At 51.4% G+C, this 18,977-nt stretch overlaps 2 protein-coding genes and 1 long non-coding RNA gene across 9 annotated transcripts in view; 2 read left to right on the forward strand and 1 right to left on the reverse strand.

Annotated features, from left to right (window-relative positions):
* ZNF592 (zinc finger protein 592) overlaps positions 1-7,782 on the forward strand; it is a 77,942-nt gene extending 70,160 nt beyond the window's left edge. For 5 of the 7 annotated variants that reach the window (XM_072800746.1, XM_072800735.1, XM_072800756.1 and 2 more), the window contains 6 exons: positions 196-372; positions 644-803; positions 917-1,204; positions 1,440-1,552; positions 2,206-2,341; positions 3,650-7,722. In XM_072800746.1, the coding sequence (XP_072656847.1) occupies positions 196-372; positions 644-803; positions 917-1,204; positions 1,440-1,552; positions 2,206-2,341; positions 3,650-4,186 (1,411 nt within the window). In that variant the 3' untranslated portion in view covers positions 4,187-7,722. Of the gene's footprint in view, positions 1-195; positions 373-643; positions 804-890; positions 1,205-1,439; positions 1,558-2,205; positions 2,342-3,649 lie in introns of those variants that run through there. The other 2 variants (XM_072800786.1, XM_072800796.1) reach the window with 2 other exon arrangements.
* Positions 7,783-15,694: 7,912 nt separating this feature from the next.
* On the reverse strand, positions 15,695-16,268 carry LOC140618409 (uncharacterized). The gene is made up of 2 exons (XR_012018542.1): positions 16,042-16,268; positions 15,695-15,911 (listed from the first exon to the last, which is right to left on the reverse strand). It is a non-coding gene; the product is annotated as an uncharacterized lncRNA (long non-coding RNA).
* Positions 16,269-17,108: 840 nt separating this feature from the next.
* ALPK3 (alpha kinase 3) overlaps positions 17,109-18,977 on the forward strand; it is a 54,323-nt gene continuing 52,454 nt past the window's right edge. The window contains exon 1 of the mRNA XM_072800896.1: positions 17,109-17,251. Within this exon, the coding sequence (XP_072656997.1) occupies positions 17,109-17,251 (143 nt within the window). The remainder of the gene's footprint in view (positions 17,252-18,977) is intronic.

Below are 18,977 nucleotides of genomic sequence, written 5' to 3' on the forward strand. Positions count from 1 at the left end.
GGGCCTGGGTGACCCCACTATGCCAGATGGCAGCAGGAGCTCAGAATGTATGTGTGGAGGATAGAGGATAGAGTGCTCAAGGAAGGGGGAGAGGGTGTCCCCAAGATGGCTCTGTTCTTGACCTCCATCTCTCCTTTTCCACCACTACTTCTGGGTCTGACATGCCTTCCACACCCCGCCACTCCTATCATCCAGGTGCATCCACTGCGGGGTTGTCCATCTGACCCTGGCCTTGCTGAAAAGCCACATCCAGGAGCGACACTGCCAGGTTTTCCACAAATGTGCATTCTGTCCCATGGCCTTCAAGACTGCGAGCAGTACTGCAGACCACAGTGCCACTCAGCACCCCACCCAACCTCACAAACCCTCCCAGTGAGTGCAGCTCCAGGGCCAGCAGGCCTATGGGCTTGAGCTAAGTGGTCTGGGTGCTATAGGGGGAGGTGTTGGGATGGACCAGGGAGCTGGGGCTGGTGGTGGAGGTGCCCAGGGTTCACTGAAGACGTCCTGAGCCAGGGGAATGTATATACATCGGCTCTGAGTAGTGCTTCCCCAGACCTGACCCTGGTTCAGAGAGAGCATAGATGGGGTGGAGGTTCTGCCCAGGGGGCCTGGCCATCTCACTCCCTGGGGCTTGTCTCATCAGGCTCATTTATAAGTGCTCCTGTGAAATGGTCTTCAACAAGAAGAGGCACATTCAGCAGCATTTTTACCAGAATGCCAGCAAGACGCAGGTGGGAGTCTTCAAGTGCCCCGAGTGCCCACTCTTGTTCCTGCAGAAGCCGGAGTTGATGCAGCATGTCAAGGTGGGCTGCCCAGGGGAAGGAGGCTGGGGAGGAGGGCACACGCCTCAGGTCGGGGGTCTGACTCTGTGCATCTTTCCCCTTGCCCAGTCAGTAATCGCTCTCCCCATCCCCAGAGCACTCACGGTGTTCCCCGAAATGTGGACGAGCTGTCAAGCCTCCAGTCTTCATCGGACACGTCCTCGAGCCGCCCTGGCTCTCGGGTTCCCACCGAGCCCCCGGCCACAAGTGTGGCTGCTCGGGGCAGCTCCCTGCCCTCGAGCCGCTGGGGCCGGCCCGAGGCCCATCGCAGGGCTGAAGCCAGGCCCCGGCTGCGGAACGCTGGCTGGACCTGTCAGGAGTGCCAGGAGTGGGTTCCTGACCGGGAGAACTATGTGTCCCACATGAAAAAGAGCCACGGTCGGGTAAGTGTCCTCACACAGTCAGTGCGGTGCCAGATTCTCTGGACTTGCCTCCTGTGGGGTCAGAGCCCCCTTGTGTGGCTGACCCCTTAGGGTTCCTGGTGCCTGGGCAGGGTGGGTACCACAGTTCTTGAGGTCTTTGGGGGCATCCTCCTCTCTGCCTACATCACCTGAGTAGAAAGATACACCCAGACCTGTTTTATAGTTCTGATGCTTTGCATCCTGTCATCTCCTCTAGACGCTGAAGCGGTACCCATGTCGGCAGTGTGAACAGTCCTTCCACACCCCCAACAGCCTGCGCAAACACATCCGCAACAACCATGACACAGTGAAGAAAGTCTACACTTGTGGGTGAGTCTCTGGAGATGGGAGCCAGGAAGCCTGAAATTCAGAGACTGCCCATGGCATCACTGGGGCTTTTCTCTGCTGGGAGATCAAGGGTCGGAAGCAAGAGATAAGCAAGTTGCTAATGGAAAGATGGTGTGGCTACGTCAGAAGGCAGGGCTGGTTGGGAACCAGCTTCTAGAACCTGGTAGCTCCTGAGTCTTTTCCCACCTCCCTCACCGTGGGTTGCACTGCTAGTCAGTGTGACGGGCTCTGAGGTTTAGGAGGTGTGGTGATGATGGGACCATGTGTCCTGTCTGGCCAAGAGGCTTTGACATCATGTCTCTGCTTCAGGACATACCCTGACCTCTTCCTTGCTGACCACTGGCGCATCACCTGGACTTCTGGGCAGTGATATCAGGGAGTAGAGAGTAAGATCATGGCTTAGGACCAGCACAAATATTCTGACTTACTGTTGTCTGCCACCTTGTCAGCTAAACTTCTCTGGGGAGTGCCCAGCACTATTCAGCCAGCTTGATGACCACCCAGCCAGCTCTCTGCCTGCCCCAGACTCTATTCTGGAGCCAGAAGCCGCTCCCACTTTGCCTCCCTGCCAGGTGTGCACTGGGCTCCCTGGAGCCTGTCGTCTTACACAATGTCTCTGGGGCTGTACTCTGCAGGTACTGCACAGAGGACAGCCCTAGCTTTCCTCGGCCCTCCCTCCTAGAGAGCCACATCAGCCTTATGCATGGTATCAGAAACCCTGATTTGAGCCAGACGTCCAAAGTCAGACCTCCGGGTGGACATTCCCCTCAGGTGAGTGTGGGCCCTGCCACTGGCATAGCTTGTTTAGTGAGCCCCTTGAGCTGGAGGGGCAGCAGGAGGGTTACAGGGAGCCCACTGGTAATGGTGGTCATGGAGCAACCAGCACTGACAGCTTCCCTCGATGTGGTCATTCTCTAGTCTGGCATGACCCTCCTGGGGACCGTGCACAGGTAAAGGACAGGGACAGAGACCCGGGAGACTGCCCAGTAGCCTTTTGTTCCTGTGGCTTCCCTGTCACTGTGATGTTCCTTAGCCATGTGGCGCGCTCTCTCTCTTACACACACACACACACACACGCGCGCGCGCTCTCTCTCTCTGTCTCTCATTATGAGTGGAGCCAGCCTAGATTCCTGCTACCCTGGACCCTCGTTTTTTTGACCTTATCCCTGTTCCATGCCCTATTCCCATTTCTGGTGAACTTCTGAAACAGCATAGTTCCCTCCTCACAGTAGGCTCCCTCTGGTAGGGAGAGCTGCTCCTCAGAGGGTCAGACATGTCTGGGAAATTCTGAGAGCTGCCTGGAGTTCAGGGCATTCCTTCTTGGCTACTCAGAAAAGGGCGTTGGTCGGCAGAAGCCCTTTCACACATAGCAGGTGGGTTGTCAGTTGACGTTTTGGCAACATCTGTGATTAAAATGCACACCCCCACCCTCCAAACGTACATGCCTTTTGATCCAGCAATTCTGTCCCTAGGATTTATCTGTCCTATATCTTTGGCCTCAGGCATGAAAAGGTATGTACAAGGATTCACTTGCACTGTACTGCAGGGCTGTGCGCAGCAAATAATGAAGGACGCATCTAAACGTCTGCCAGTGGGGACCATTCACCCCTGTGACGAGTCGGTGTGCTACTATTAGGAGAACGAAGTGTCTGTATGTCCTCATGGAAACAACAGCCAGTACATGTCATTAAGTAGAAAAAGCAGGGTGAAGAAAAGTGTGCATGTAATGCTATGATTTTTTAAAAGGCAGCAATTTTATCTTTGTGCATGCAAAAAGGAGGAGCCACAGAACCTAGATGATAGGGTGTTCTCTGGAGAGCAGCCTGGGGAGTGGGGTAGGAGGGACTTGGTCTTCTTTCTATCCTTCCCATATCTTCAGATTGTGGTGACACATCTTACATCAGAAAAAAACAAAAGCAAACTGAAAAACCTGAAAGAAGCCAAATGTAAACCCATGGTTCAGGGCTGGGGCAAGCAGCCTGGCCTGGGTGGTGATTCTGCAAGTCCGTGGGCCACATTGCTCAGGTGTGGGAGTCCAGTCTGGGGCTCAGCCCCGACTCACACCGTCTTCCCTTCCAGGTGAGCCATCTGAAAAGACCAGGCAGCGGAGCTGGGGACACTCCGGGCACCAGCAATGGCGCAACCGTCTCTTCCACCAAAAGGCACAAGTCCCTGTTCCAGTGTGCGAAATGTAGCTTTGCCACAGACTCAGGGCTCGAGTTTCAGAGCCACATACCTCAGCACCAAGCGGACAACTCCACAGCTCAGTGCCTCCTCTGTGGCCTGTGCTACACCTCTGCCAGCTCCCTTAGCCGCCACCTCTTTATCGTCCACAAGGTGAGAGACCAGGAGGAGGAGGAGGAAGAGGAGGAGGAGGAGGAGGAGGCAGCAGAGGTGGCTGTGGAGGCAGCAGAGCCAGAGGAGGGCTCCGGGGAGGAGGTGTCCATGGAGACCAGGGAGAACGGACTAGAAGAATGTGCTGGAGAGCCTTTGTTGGGTGACCCAGAGGCGAGATCACTAGGCCCAGCTTCTGAGGAGGACGGTACCCAAGATGCTCAGAGTCAACCACAGGCCTCTCAGGACCAGGACAGCCATGCACCATCCCCTCAGGTGTGACCAGAGGCTCTACAGTGTGTGCAGTCCGGGTGATGCCACGGCGTCCTCCGTCTGCTGTGTGGACAGTGGGAAATAAAAGGCTCTGCCCCGGTGTGAGTGTGGCCGGCTGTGTCCTGGAGCAGTGTCTGCCCCGAGCTGCGGGGCGCTGGGTGTCCCCCGGCCCCAGGAAATGTGCGATCACCCAGGACCCTCACAGTTCTAAATCTGCTTCTGTTATTTATGGCTTTGTGCTGCTTCTTGCTACCCCAACTCTTATCTGTGTCCTTCCAACCCCAGGCTGCTTAAGTGGCTCAGCCTCAACGCTGGCCACTCGGCTTGAGGCCCCCCAGCGCTGTGCACTTCCGGAAGGTTCCTGCTTGCTGCCTTCAGCCAGGGGTCTCCTCGGAGCTCTCCTGGCCTGCAGATGGTAGCTCTCCTTCCTGCCAGCAGAGCCGGAGAAGGGGGATGAGGGTGCTGGCACGGTCCCTCTTGGAGAGCTCTGCCCAGGCTGGCTTGGTGAGGGCCCTCAATCGCCTTGCCCTTCCTTCCTGTCTTCTCTGATTCTTTTCCCCAAAAAGTAGTCCTGGAGAATTAATTGTCACACTGGCTCCTCTTGTTTGTGTGGGTGGGAGAAGGTTCTGCAGCACACCTCTGGAGCCCAGGAGAGCAGGAGATACAGCCAGGGCAGGCAGACCCTTCAGAAGGAGCTGTGCGTCTTTGTTCTGCTGCTGTTCTGCCTTTCCTGATGAGTGGGGCTGGGGGTACACCAACATTGGAATATTTGGACTCTTGCTCTCCTGTGCCATTAGAGAGGCTGCTGCCCCAGGCAGGCCAGCCCCTCCTCCTCTCGGCTACACTCATGTTGCTCAGACTATATTTCAAATAAAAAAAACCTTCTTACCATGCAGGTAGGCTCTTGTATTCCTCTTCAAGTGAGCCTGGCCCTATCCTGCTCCCCTGGAGAGTCTCTCCCAGACTTCCCTCCCTGTCCCATCTCTGAGGGAGAGCAATGTTCCTACTGTCCCAGAAAGGTCCTCTCTAGATTCCGGAGCTGTAGTTAGGAAACCAGGAGCTCGGTCCTCAGTCTGAGACCTTCTGAGGGCGTGAGGGAAGGGTCAAGGGTCACCTGCCAAGTCTCCCTGGGGCTAGCGGAGTTGGCATTAGGGCCTATTGAAATGTTTCAGGCACCTCCCTCTTTCCTACAGATGGATTTTCCACCTAAGAGAACCCTTTACTGGTGGTGGTGGGTGGGGGAAGGGATAGAGGGGAGGAATTCTGTGATATCTTGCCGAATTCAAGACGCCTTGGAACTGCTGCTGCTGCAGGGAACTCTCAGGATTAGACAGGGGAGGTTGGGCTGTCCTCACTGGTGGCAGAGTTAGGGCCTGACCAAGCACCAGGGGCAGGCTGTGTGGGTGTGCCCTCTGACCTCTGGCCCACGCCTCTGATACAGCCCTGCAGGGCCAGGGGTGTGGGGCTGGGCCCGGCAGGATCTAGCGCAGCAAAGGCAAGTGGGTGCTGGCTGAGTTCTTAGAGGTGCCCTTTCAAGGAAGGCATTGAATATCACTTGTAAGTTGTTAAGTCAGATAAATACACCTGACCTTTTCACAACAGAAGAAAAGTACATTTTCTGTCAAATGCCAGATTTTTATTGAGATGCTAATGGCACCGGGAACAGTTCGTGCTCGCCTCAGTTTCAGAGAATCTGCTGTTTAAGAATTGCTGCACTTGGCAAGGCCACTGTGTCCCTCTTTCCCAAGCAGGCAGTGAAGCCATGTGCAAAGCCTGAGTTTATGCCCTCTTGGCTGTTGGCCCTTTCCTAATTCCACTACAGGTGCCCACCCCAACCTGTGGTCCACTCAAAGAAACACTATCAAGGAGGCTCTGGGAAGGGTTTGAAATGGATTGTTGGATTACTTCCTGCTTGCCAGCAGTGGTTGCTGGAGTTGGGGGTAGTGGGTGGGGGAAGGTAAACTTGCAGGCTCGACCACCTGTCCTGACCCGGATCTACCTCTCCTTCCTGGGAATGCAGAGTGGAAAGAGTGCCAAGCTATTCACCAGGAACCCGCTGGGGGCGGAGGGGGGACCCACAACCTGGATTCTGCCCTTAACCAGCTCTTAACAAACCCCCTCACTTTGCACCTCCCCTCCAAATAGTCCTAGTAATCCCCATCCCACTCGCTTCATGGGCTTTGTGAGATGGTGAGGGTGGAAGCTCCTCCCACCCCGTTTGTGAGAAATTATATAAATGTGACAGATTCTTGCCTTCAAGGCGTGGAGGGTGGAGTGCACCTCCCCTGCCATCAGACTTGGATCCCCGTGAGTGAGCGGTTACTATTGATCTGGGACACCTATTCACTGTGTAGCAGTAGTGACAATCCTAGCACGTCATCTTGCTAAATACTTCACAGTGATTTTCATAACCACAGGGTTCTCACAGCTTACCCCCCCTTCCATTTCCCAGAGAGAAAACTGAGGCTCAGAGAGGTAAAATAACCTGCTGGGCCACCTGTAAGTGCTGCTGCTGAGTCAAGGCCTTCTGGTTCTAAAGTCCACAACGTCAACCCCTGTGCTGCCTTAGTGACCCGGCTGCTCTGGCCAGCTCCCAGTATGTCAGCACTTTGCAGCCATCCAGACACCTGCTTTCCTACCTCTCCTGTGGTTGGGGCGCCAGGTTCTCCTTGGAGTCCATCTGTGCCTAGTCACCCCAAGGAGAACCTTGTGCAAAACCTCTGTGTGTGACGTTCTGAAGCACAGGCAGTGTTTCCATGACCTTTCATTTACATTGGGGTTTTTCTTGCCTTTGAAGACCATCATTTTGGGCGGGGCCATCCCAGAAAGTATGGTTCCCTCAGGGTCCAATATCTTCTGATCTTTTCTTTTTAAAAATGTTTTTAATGAGTGTGCTAGCATATCATTTGTTATCATCAGCAAATGCTGTAACAAGCGCTTATGTACATGTTAGCTGGAGTGAATACTCTCTCTACTGATCAAGTTAAACAGATAAGCTCCCCATCCTTGTAGAAACTACAACTTAATACACTCTAAGGCCTGACAGATGACTAGTATTTATTTTCCAACTGCTTTATCTCTGTAAAACGATGTGCCGAATTACTATAATTGGTGTAGAAAGAACTGTTCCCTTAACTTATGTAAACAGTCTGGTTTTGAAAACTTAATGGTCGTGGCTTAGCAAGTTTGACACACTTTGCCTTCCCCGAGACAGAGGAACCCCCTGCCTGCCCTGCTCACCACTGTATACTCAGCTCTGGGTGCACTTTCTTTTCCTTGTTTTTTTTTTTTTTTTTTAATTTTTGTTGTTGTTTTTCTTGAAAAATTAATACATATACATGGTAAGACATCCAAACAATACAAAAGAATATACAGTGCAAAGTAAGCTTCCTATCGGAGGTCAGCCTTCAGCTCCCCAGCCCACCTCCAGAATTAATCACTGTTATCTAGATCTTGTGTACCCTTTCTGAGCAATTCTATGCATTTACAAGTTTATAAATATGTATATTTATATATCTATTTTTAATACAAATGGTAGCATTCTATGCACAGTGTTCTGAAGCTTGCTTTTTTTCACTTGTGTAATGGAGATTGTTCCAAATTCATCCAGTGGGTCAGTCTAATTCTTTAAAAGCCCCTAGCACAGTTCCTTGCATACAGCAGTGGTCCCAAAGAGTGTTCGAATGAGTGAGTGAATGCATGCACGTATGCACACGTGAATGAAAGAATCTGATTCAACTAGTAGCTACAAAGTTCTCTCAGGGTCTGGTCTGAGCAAAGCAGGGTGTTCTAGATTCTAGAATGGGTTGTGCTGTCACCCCTCCACCCCACCCCACCTTGCCTTTTCCAAGGGATCCAGGCCCTTCTTGACCTTGTCCACCAACAGATACCACAGCAATCTTAGGAAGCTAGGTGCTGGGAACCTAGGGTGCCTCTGGAGGAAAGAACAAACTAAAAGAGCCAGGTCCCAAGAATGGGATTTTTTTTTTTTTGAGGTCCCTATTTAAAATGTGTTTCTTTTTATTGGAAAATGGTTATCACATTATTAGAGAAAATAAAAAACATGCATATTTATAATCCCATCCTACTTTTGCGGTTGTTTTCATTTTTGTTTATCAGCTTCCAGTCCTTTCCAACTGCTTTTCCAAATGGACTCTTGTTCAGTTCAAAGCTGAATATATGATTATGATAACAGAAATACAACATTTCTATATGAAGACGTGATTCTCACATTCATTCCCTTATGGTGGTGCAAAACAATCCTATGAGATGGATACTACTATTCTTCTGGAGATTCAGAATAGTTGAGTAATTTCCCTGAGGCCACAGAGCTCATAAGGGGCAGAACTGAGATTCACTCAGGTGTGACTAGCACTATCCTGCCTCTGATTTTGTACCCTACTTTTTTCTACTTAACATTATATCTGTACATTATGTCTCTACATAGCCTCCTAAATCCTCATTTTCAATCACTGTAATCACTTTCAAAGCAACATAATTTACTTACCCATGTCCTGTTTAACATTCAAATTTCCCACTTCATCAGTACAGTGAAGAGTCCTGGGCATACAGCTTTTTGCTTCTGCAGAATTATTTCCTCAGAATGTTAACCCTATGGTGAACTCCATGGCAATGTGATAGAATGAAGAAAGCCAGTGACTAGAAATCAGAGGCCCTGGGTTCCAGTCTGGATTCTGTAACTAAGTTGTTTGATCTTTCTTGGCCTCAGGACTCCCATCTGTCAAATGAGGGAGGGGTATTGGCTTAAATTTCTGGGGATCTTGAGCCTGGCTAGATTTTATCTTCTCGTTCCTTATGTTTATGCCAAAAGAGAAGAAGAGACCTCCCTAGAGGCAAGCACTCTTATAATCGATTTCTTCTTCTATTAATTGTTTTATTTATTGACTTTTGGTCTAACCATATGCAGAAATAGAAACGATCCCTCTCCACCTCCTCCCCACAAGGCAGTATCACTTTCATTTGCATCAGATTTATGCTTTTTCAGATGGAGTTATGGCTCTTTGATAAGTATTTCTTTTGGCTTTTGTCAGGCTTTTCCAAGTTTGAACTATCTGTTGACTTGATAATTCAAAAGCATCTTCAGATCCATCTTTTCAATAGGGACCTGGGTCCAGATGAATTCTTGAGCTAGTTCATTGTGTCATGCACTGGCCTTTTAAAATGCTCTTATTTATTATTATTTTAAAAAGATTATACCCATTCATTTGAGGCAGAGAGAGAGGGAGAGAGAGCATAAGCGGGTTGGGGGAGTGGGCAGAGGGAGAAGCAGACTCCCTGCTGAGCAGGGAGCCTAACGAGGGGCTTGATCCCAGGACCCTGGGACCCTGGGATCATGAGTTGAGCTGAAGACAGATGCTCAACTGACTGAGCCACCCAGGTGCCCCTGCTCTTATTTTTTATATTTATTATCGCAAATTGAAGTTGAATTTTTAGTTAATAAATACTAGAATAGAAAGTCAATATATATGTAACTGTATGGAAAGTGGGGCAAAAGGATATGATAATGCCATTTAAGTCAGTTCTAACTGTGAAGAGTCCCCATCTTAGTGAGCCCTCAAGAAGGCCAGCAGCATCGTCTCACATCATGGGTGGGAATGGTATTTCTATATACATAGTGATAATCTAAAATCTACTAGACTTTACTTCTACAACTTAGGCCCACACCTTTTGCCTCTACTTTCTGTGAAGATGGGGATAGTTGATCATGTCTTTCATGTTTGAAGAGCTGTTAAGCTATTCTCCGGTGGGGTGTTCATTCATTGAGAAAATCCACTGTTTCTCACCTCCCTTTTTCAGATATAGCCCAGGGCACACTGTATACAATTCCTATTTTCCTCTGGGATATTCTGATCCTTGGACCAATTTGCTTGGAATTTCTCCCTAGAACCTACGGTGCATAGACCGGGCCAAATATTTTTTGTATCTGAGAGGGAGGCTAGGTTCTACTTTGCTTTGCTTGAGATGGAGGCTTCGCATTTCTACAGGAGGCTGGTCTGGAATGTGATTTCCAAACAGGGAAAAGGTGTGACAGACCAGGTGGGGAGTGGGGAAGGGACAGCAAAGAAAGGGTAGAAAGTTGTAGAGGACAGGCAGGAGAGTTTTGACAGGTAGATGGTTTAGAGCCTGGGATGGCACTTGACTTTTTGGGTGGGTGGTGGTGGTGGTGGTGGTGCTGGGCTTACTAGGAGCAGTCCATTAGGAGGAAGCATGGTGGGTGCCAGCAAGCTTGGAAATGATCTGTTGGTGGTGCCCCTTGGGTAAGCAGTCATTGGGACTGGTTGTAGCCACTGTTGCTGAGAGGTAGTAAAAGTTGCAAGAAAAATGAGAAGATGTAGCTGTTGTGGAAGAAGGGCTGGCTGAGATAAAGAAGGGTCCTTAGAGAAAGACCTGAAGGGGAGGAAAAGGACTGGTTCTCCCTACAAGAAGACCAGGAGAGGTCTGGGCTGAGAGGGGCCTTTCCCAGGTCTCTCTGAGGGTGTGGAGCTTGTGTCCTGAGCCTGAGTGACAACTCTGCCCCCTGACTGCAGAGTCATCTTCTCATCTCATAATTGCTTTGTTTTGGATGGGGCCTACAGTTGTGGCTGAAATTCCTGACTCCTCCAATCTGATGTGGAATCAGAGTAGGTACACTGGGGAGGGCACCTGGTTAGAGCAATTGAGTCCCTAATTCCCCTTCCAATCAAACCAGAATCAGGAGTGGCTCCTTACAGCCAATAATCCTTTAATAGGTGTTCACTTACCCCAGCACAGATGTGGCCACATCTCCAGTCCCTGGAGTGCCAGAATGGCCAGCCCATCCCAGAGTGGCAGGACCTGGAGTTTCCACCCTCCAGGGTCAGGGGCTCAGCTGCCTGAGCTGGGAGCTCTGGGGACCCTTGGAGGGTGGTCGCATAAGCACTCCAGAGCGCTGCAAATTCACTAGCAGAAAAGGCAGCTTGCAGCAGAAGGTAGTAGGTCCTCATGGGAGGGCAAGACCAACAGAAATCGAGGGCTTTGTTGAGCTCAGGGTTCAATGAGTGGAATCAAAAGGAAAGACTGAAAGAAGAAACTGGAGGGGTGGACACGTGTTTGACTAATATACCCTGCTACTAATGACTTGTCCTGAGATGGGCCACAGGCCTGGGGGGCTTTGAAGAGTGGAGTGGAAGCTGATGTTGCTTCATCAGGAAGGTCTCACTGACCTCTGAACTCAATTCCTACACCATAGCTTCTGGAAAAAGGCTACCTCAGTCTGAGTCTACACAGATGCCAAGAAGCAAAATAAGATCTTGAGTCTATTGACCAGAATGACATTGATGACAGTTGTACTGTGCCTGGAAGAGCTCACATGTGCAATGTGATGTTCACGGCACAGCAGCTTAAGGTGGGCATTGGCAAAGTGGATTTGTTCCCAGGGGGAGCATCCAGCATGGTGTAGGGCTTTCCATGCCATCTCACCCAAGGACCTATTGCAGGAACTTGGTAATTCATCAAGAAATGAGGTGTTCTGTGATCTGTATTTTCATACCTTTACAGAGCTATTCTATCAAAAAGACTTCCACTCTAGACTTTTCCTCTGTGTGGCTTCAGAAGACAGAACAGAATTAGCCTCAATAAAAGGAAAGTCTTCCTGGAAATGAAATGGGCTGCCTAAAGGAGTATTATTCCCATCGAGAGGTGGAGGGGGTGCTACACGATGACCAAATCCCCTTCCTACCAACCCTGAGTGGTTCCTGCTCCCTGCCAATACCCACCCCCTCATTTCCTCCCTTCCACACAGCTGGGGCACATGCTCTTCCACTCAGACCTCTCCCTGCTCTGGGCCAGAGAACCAGTTCTGACCCCTAGGAGCTCCACTGTACCACTCAGGGATTGGCATCTGGCCACTTTTGCCGGGTGGGTCTGGTTCTGACCTCCGCTTCAGCTCTGGTCATTGGGCTGCTTCTGTCTTGTTCAGAAGGTCAAAGTTTGCACTTTATAACCTAATTCTGGTAATTCATTACTGCTTGGTAATGTGACTGATTTCCTTTGAGCTCTTTTGAGAAGCAGAGGTAGTGAGGGAAGGGAAAGAAGGAGTAAATATGTCAGGGAAAAGCAAATAGTCATCCTCACAGGTGGTGAGGAAGGAGGCTGTGTGGGGGAGGGCAGGGATGGTTGACAGCAGAAGTTTGAGAGCCTTCTAAAGAACAATGTACGTTTTGAAGCAGAGGTTAGTATGACTCAGAGATGCTAGATAGCCTGTCCTTCAAAGTCGAAGCTCTTGTCATACGGTCTCACTTTTCTCTGTGTTTTGAAGGAGTCATGGACGATTGCAAGGGAGGAGGGCAAAGGGGAGGTTGCAATCTTGTTTGGAGTAGTTGCTATAGGGAAAAGAAAAGATCAGCTTGGGGGATTGGGAAATGATTGCCAAGCTGCCTGAGACCAGACTCAGGTTAGAAACCAGAGTTGGTCAGCCTTGGAGCCAGAAGCCAGATTCTAGGTCAGGAATGAGCAAGGCAAATTTAGTAGAAGGTCAAGGGTCAAGTGAGACAAGACCTCTGAGGAAAGTATAGTTGGAGTTGGGGTTATTGTCTGCCCCCCCACCCCCCACTGTGCCTGTGTTCAGATGGGGATGGAGTGAGGTGGATAAAGAAGTGAAGGAGAAACTCATGAGTGGACAAGTTAGGGCTGTGGAGTTGCCTTAAAGCAGAGTGCAGGCTTAGTAGGTGGAAGGATAACAAAATGGTACTTTAGAGGTAGAAGAATTCTTCAGACGAGGTTCAAGTGATGGGCTTTTGGTTTGGTTGCTAAAGGGAAGTGGGGGTGAAGGTCTTTGAGAGGGTGAGATCAGTGGACCTGCTGCCAGTGTGTAGGCTGAATTCTTAGAAAGGCAGGGATGATGGCAGGGGGCCAGAGCCTGGTACCCAGTGGCACTCACTGTGCAGTGGCCTGAACTCAGCAAATTCACTGGGTGGATGGTGAGGCACGTGGAATGGTGTCCTGACAGCTAGTAAATGTTGGGTAACATATGCTTCAAAGAAGAATGGAAAGGGAAGAGATGAAACTGAGTGGAAACACAAGGCATGTTCAAACTCATCTAGACCTCGACTCGAGGGGCTCAGGTGGTTCGGCCAGAGGGTCCCAGGAGCTCCTGCCATTCCAGGATGGGGACCAGCTTCCCTAGCTGAGCTGGGGAAGTATGTTAATAACAGTTAACTCAAGATTTTTCTACCACGAGCACCCAGTTACTCCAGGACCCCGGGAAATTTGAAACATCTGGGAGAGAAGATCCTAACACCACTAACAAATTCCTACAATGCTTCATCAGTACGCATATCTACTAGCAAACCTTGGATTATGATTATTTCCAAATGCAGATCCACAGCATGAATTTGTCCATGTTCTTTCAGCACCACACACAAACTTCTTTTTTTTTATTTTTTAAAAATTATTTATGATAGTCACACAGAGAGAGAGAGAGAGAGAGGCAGAGACACAGGCAGAGGGAGAAGCAGGCTCCATGCACCGGGAGCCAACGTGGCATTCGATCCTGGGTCTCCAGGATCGCACCCTGGGCCAAAGGCAGGAACTAAACCGCAGCGCCACCCAGGGATCCCCACACACAAACTTCTAACAGAGGTTCTATCTTTCTTTTGGGCTGGAGAGGTTCTACAAGGTACAGACTATAATAACATTCACTTCTGTACCCTTAACACCTGGCAAAATGCCTGACGTGCAGTCGTTAGCAATTCCTTAATAAACATTTGCTGAATGAACAGCCATGACCTACAGGATCCTAAAGGGAATGCCTCCCTTGTATTTCCAAAGGAGAAAGCTAACACTTGGGGAGCCATTTGCCCAAGTGCACACTCAGTGGGAAAGGAGAATTAGAACTTGAGTCTCTGGTCTCCCAGCTGAGGGGACACCACTCACCATGTCCTCTTTCTCCTGCTAGACTATAAGCTGAGAGAGGAAAGAGGCTGCCTTTCTGGCCTTTTCCTCCCTGAGCACTTTGGCATTTCATTCTCCACTCTGTCTCTATGCTTGCCAGTCTGCTTATGAAGTTGCTGGAGGGACAGACCACACAGTAGGTGACAGGAGCAGAACTCATAAATGTTTATGAAGAAAAGGGAGTGCGAGATTAAGAAAAGAAGCCTTTTTTTTTTTTAAAGATTTTATTTATTTATTCATGAGAGACACAGGGAGAGAGGCAGAGACATAGGGAGAGGGAGAAACAGGCTCCCCATGGGGAGCCTGATTCAGGACTTGATCCCAGGACCCTGGGATCACGACTTGAGCCAAAGGCAGATGCTCAACCACTGAGCTACCCAGGTGCTCCAAGAAGAGGAGCTTTAAGTTTAAAAAAAAAAAAAAAAAAGGTACAAAGTTTGCTCTGAGGATAAAAAAGACTTTCCAAGCAGGAGTGGGAAAGACAGGTGAACAGTGGTTCATGCTGAACATACACAGGATCAAGTCCTATGAAATAATCTGGCTGTAAAAAAGCTGTTGCTAGCAATCGGGGCCCAAACCCAGAGAGGTGCAAATTCGTTTGCAGGCGGCTATGGGGCAGCCTCTGTGTGAGTCACATTTTCAAAAAGAAATTGATAAATTAGAGGGTCACTAGGATGATGAACGTTACCGTATCTGTGGTTATATGAGAGATGGCCTTAAAGGGAAGTCTAGGTTCCCCGTGTACCAGACAAAACCTTCTGGATATGGTCCTAATTGTCTATTTCCCCATCTTTACACTTGAACAACACGCCCACCATGTTATTCTGTATCTCTGCATCTCTGCCCACACTATTCCCTCCATCTGGAATATTCTATCTATCCTGTCCTTCCTAATCCACCAGTCTACTTGATGAGCACCCATGCAATTTTTTAAAATCCTTGTCAAGTTTACTGCTCTGTAAACCAACCTAACCAAAACCCCAGGCCATCCACTCTTTTCTCTACATTTTTGTGCTCCCCTTCTCAGTTTTATAATTGTGCATTTCACCTTCATTGTATTTTGCTTATATCCCAGTCTCTCCTATTGGATAAAAGTTTCTTGAAAGCACAGATCCCGTGACTCCTGCCTGCAGCACATTGCCCTAGCATGATCCATGGGTGTTCATATGACTTAAACAAATGAACCAAAACTTCAAGCAAGCCTTCAAATACTTGGAGGACTGTCCTGTAGATGACTGAAGAGATTTTAGTACATGTACCTCCAGAGAGCCAGTGACAAAATACATGGGGGCATGTGGTCAGGAGATGGATTTGGGCTCAGTGGGAGAAGCTTCCTTAGTACTGGTCAAGACTCACATTTTACCAATGGAAGCCTAATTCAAAACAGGTTGAGGGGATCCCTGGGTGGCTCAGCAGTTTGGCACCTGCCTTTGGCCCAGGGCATGATCCTGGAGTCCTGGGATCGAGTCCCACGTCGGGCTCCTGGCATGAAGCCTGCTTCTCCTTCCTTCCTGTGTCTCTGCCTCTCTCTCTCTCTATCATAAATAAATAAATCTTTTTAAAAACAAAACAAAACAAAAAAACAGGTTGAGCAAAGGGAGAACTTTTTTGGTACACAGATTCAACAAAATGATTGAACTGCCAACTTGCAAGAAAGTCATGGATAAAGCTGGATTTCAGGAACACCTACAGCGATGTACCTGGAAGCTATCAGGACTCTGAGCGCCTTGCTTTTGCTTCTGTCTGTGTCAGCTTCCTTCTTCCTCACTGCAGACTGGCTTCCTCCACCAGGCAGGAAACACACCTGCTGAAAGCAGAGACCTCACAGCTCATTGCTTTCCAGCACAAGAGAGACTGCTTTTCTCTCCTAATTCCAGTTAAAAAGCATTTTTGGTAAAGGACTCCCATTGGCATAGCTTGGGCATGATGCTTACCTCTGTGGTCAGGGAGACGGGTACCATGAACAACTGAGGCCAGCGATGGGGTCATGTAGGAATGAGACAGTTGCCATGGGGACCACACGGTGATCATGAGGGGTTAGAGCCATTTCCAAATGGAGTGGAAAGGTACAGGAGTGCAGCATCTTGGACAGAGGCAAGGTGCTCCTTTGCTCTAACTTCCTAATGATTGTAGCCATCCACCTCATGGCACTCTCAGATGCTTTCAAGGATATAGGGGGGAAAAAAAGAATGGATAAGTATTGGTCACTCCCAACATTTAGAACCAGGTTTAGGCAGTGCTTACAATCTCACTCATAGAAATTGTTGCATGGTTGAATTGTTTTCTGGGCACTGGGACTCCACCATTTCCTTCTCAGGTGCTGAGAAACAGGCTGGGTGGAGTAAGAGGCCCAGATATTCTACAAGTGTTTTCTGAGCCCTTAATCTATGCTAGATAATGGAAGAGAACACGAGACACGTCCAAAGGAGCTCCACGGAGACCGTGGGTTTGTCTCAGTGGCGGACCAGCTGCAGTGCAAGGCCAGGGTCAGCCGGGGATGGGGCTGCTGCCGGGAAGGGGGGCCGGTCTCTGGCGGAGCCCGGGCTCCGAGCCCCTGGATGTCCCCTGGCCCGGCCGGGCCGCCCCACCAGCTCCGGGGGCCCCTGCTCTTTGCGCTGAGCCAGGGCCACGGGCCGGCCGCGCTCCACCGTTGCGAAACGGGCGGGCGGGAGCGGGGAAGGCAGGCTGGCAGGAAGCGGGGTTGGGGGTGGGGGTTGGGGGTGGCCCGGCCTGGGAGCGGGGTGCGGCGGGGGCCTCCCGGGCAGGGCCCCGACGCCCCGGGGCTCCGGGCGGGGTCGGCCCCTCGGGGGAGGCTCGGCGCCCCCGGCGCCTGGTCGGCCGCGCCGGTCGGCCGGGCCTGGGGCCGGGGGCCGGGGGCCGGGGGAGGGACAGCAGCAGGTGACGGCGCCGGGCCTCGGGGCTATAAATAGGGGCGCGCGTCAGGCGCGGGCGGGAGCAGCGGCGGGGCAGGGGCCTGGCGAGGGCGCGCGGCGGCGGCGGGATGGGGTCGCGCAGGGCCCCGGGGCGCGGCTGGGGTGCGGGCGGGCGGGCGGGGGCGGGGGGCGACGGCGAGGACGACGGGCCCGTGTGGATCCCCAGCCCGGCCAGCCGCAGCTACCTGCTCAGCGTGAGGCCCGAGACCAGGTGAGCGGCGCGCCCTGGGGCCCGGCAGGGCGGCGGGCGGAGGCCTCGAGGGCACCCTGGCGCCCTCTTCCCCAGGCCGGGGCCCGAGGCCCGAGGCCCGAGGCCCGAGGCCGGGCGAGCGCGGTGGCCCTCCGGCCCCTCCACGCTCCTCCTGACCCCTCGGGGCCCGCGGGGCCCAAGGGACGGGAAGGGCCCCCCAGCCCCGGGGGTGACTCCACAGGGGCCCGCGGGCCTTCCGTATCTCCCCCGCCTCGCCTCCGGGCCCTCGTCCCCTCAGCACCCTCACCCCGCACCCAGCTACTCCCTGGCCTCGGATTCCACAGGGAGCGATAAGGAAAGCCAGAGCGGCTGAAATTCCTCCCGGGCTGGGAGGGCGGGGTAGGTGCTTAGTGGGAGTGGGGGGCGGACGCTGGGCGACCACCCGGAGTGGGGGCTCCTTAGCTCAGGGCCGTGGTGGGGGGCGTCACCAGAAAGAGATAAGGCCCTATTTCTGTGAAACAAGGTTCCTTCTCGGGCCCAGGGCGGTGGTGGGCCCCAGGATCTCGGTAGGGGCTGGAGGTGAGGGGAGGGCTGAGGTGCTGGTTGGCCCTCTCTGGAGAATCAGAGCTTGCGGTTCTGAGGGAGCCAGTTGCCCTGCCCAGTCTGGGGGAATGGGATGCCACGGGAGGGGTCCTATTGCGGAGCCCTTTACTCTTTGCCAAGAATTAGAGGTGTGGTTGCTTTGTTGGAGGAGCTGGATTACCCGCAGATGGGAAAGACACACAGATAGTCAGTAGAGACGCATACAGGCACTCAGAGGCACTCAAGACACCCAGGGACATGTGCGCTGCCACGGAGACACACATTTCCTGCTCGCCCCTGGCAGCTCCGTCTCCCTCCAACTCTGGAGCCTGTTTTCCAAAGGGAATTGTGATGGTTGGCTATGGGGACAGCGGTGGTGTCACAGGCCCAGGACTTGGCTTATTGTAGGTTCTACGGAAAACAGCCACTCATCTGAGAAGCCGTGTGGGGACCTCTTGTTCTCCATTCCTAAAACGGCACAAAAACAGGCATCAAGGACATTCAGGAAAAGTCCCAGGCACTTCCTCGTGAATTGGCTGAGTTCTGTTGACCTTGGAGTTGGGAAAGTTCAAATGTAACCGGAACCGGTTTCTGCATAAAACTCGTCAAATGGTGTCACATGTCTGGGGCAGGGCTGAGGGCTGGTGTTAGTGACTGAGTCAGACTGGACAGGGCCCCTGGCTGCCAGGGAAGAGTGCCCCTTCCCCCGAACCATTGGCTCTATGGAAAAACTGGAATGAACGTTGGGCATTTATTCCAGCCTGTGATGGAGCTGACTGTCTGGTAGGAGCCTCACACTTGTCTCACACTTGTCACAGTGACTTCCCTGGGTCTTGCCTTCTGCATCTGGCCTTTGTCAATACCAGCAGAACAAACAGAAGAGATGCAGCGATGGAGGGAGGGAAGCAGGAGTGGCTTGAAAACCAGGCAGAATGGGCAAGGTAGTGGATCTGGACTGGTAGAGAAAAAGCTGGAAGGTGGACAGCTACCTGGCTGAGCAGGTGTATGGTAGATAAATTTTTATTGCCTACCTGATGAGCACAGAGCAGTGTGCCAGCCAGAGAACTGCAGGTGGCATAGAAGTGGCCAGTCCAAGTTCCCTTGGACCTAAATGAGAATGCTCTTCAAAGGACATTCTTTCTATCAAGCATTTGGAGAAGGCAGG

This window comes from Canis lupus, chromosome 2 (assembly GCF_048164855.1).
Source record: "Canis lupus baileyi chromosome 2, mCanLup2.hap1, whole genome shotgun sequence".
Taxonomy (NCBI): Eukaryota; Metazoa; Chordata; class Mammalia; order Carnivora; family Canidae; genus Canis; species Canis lupus.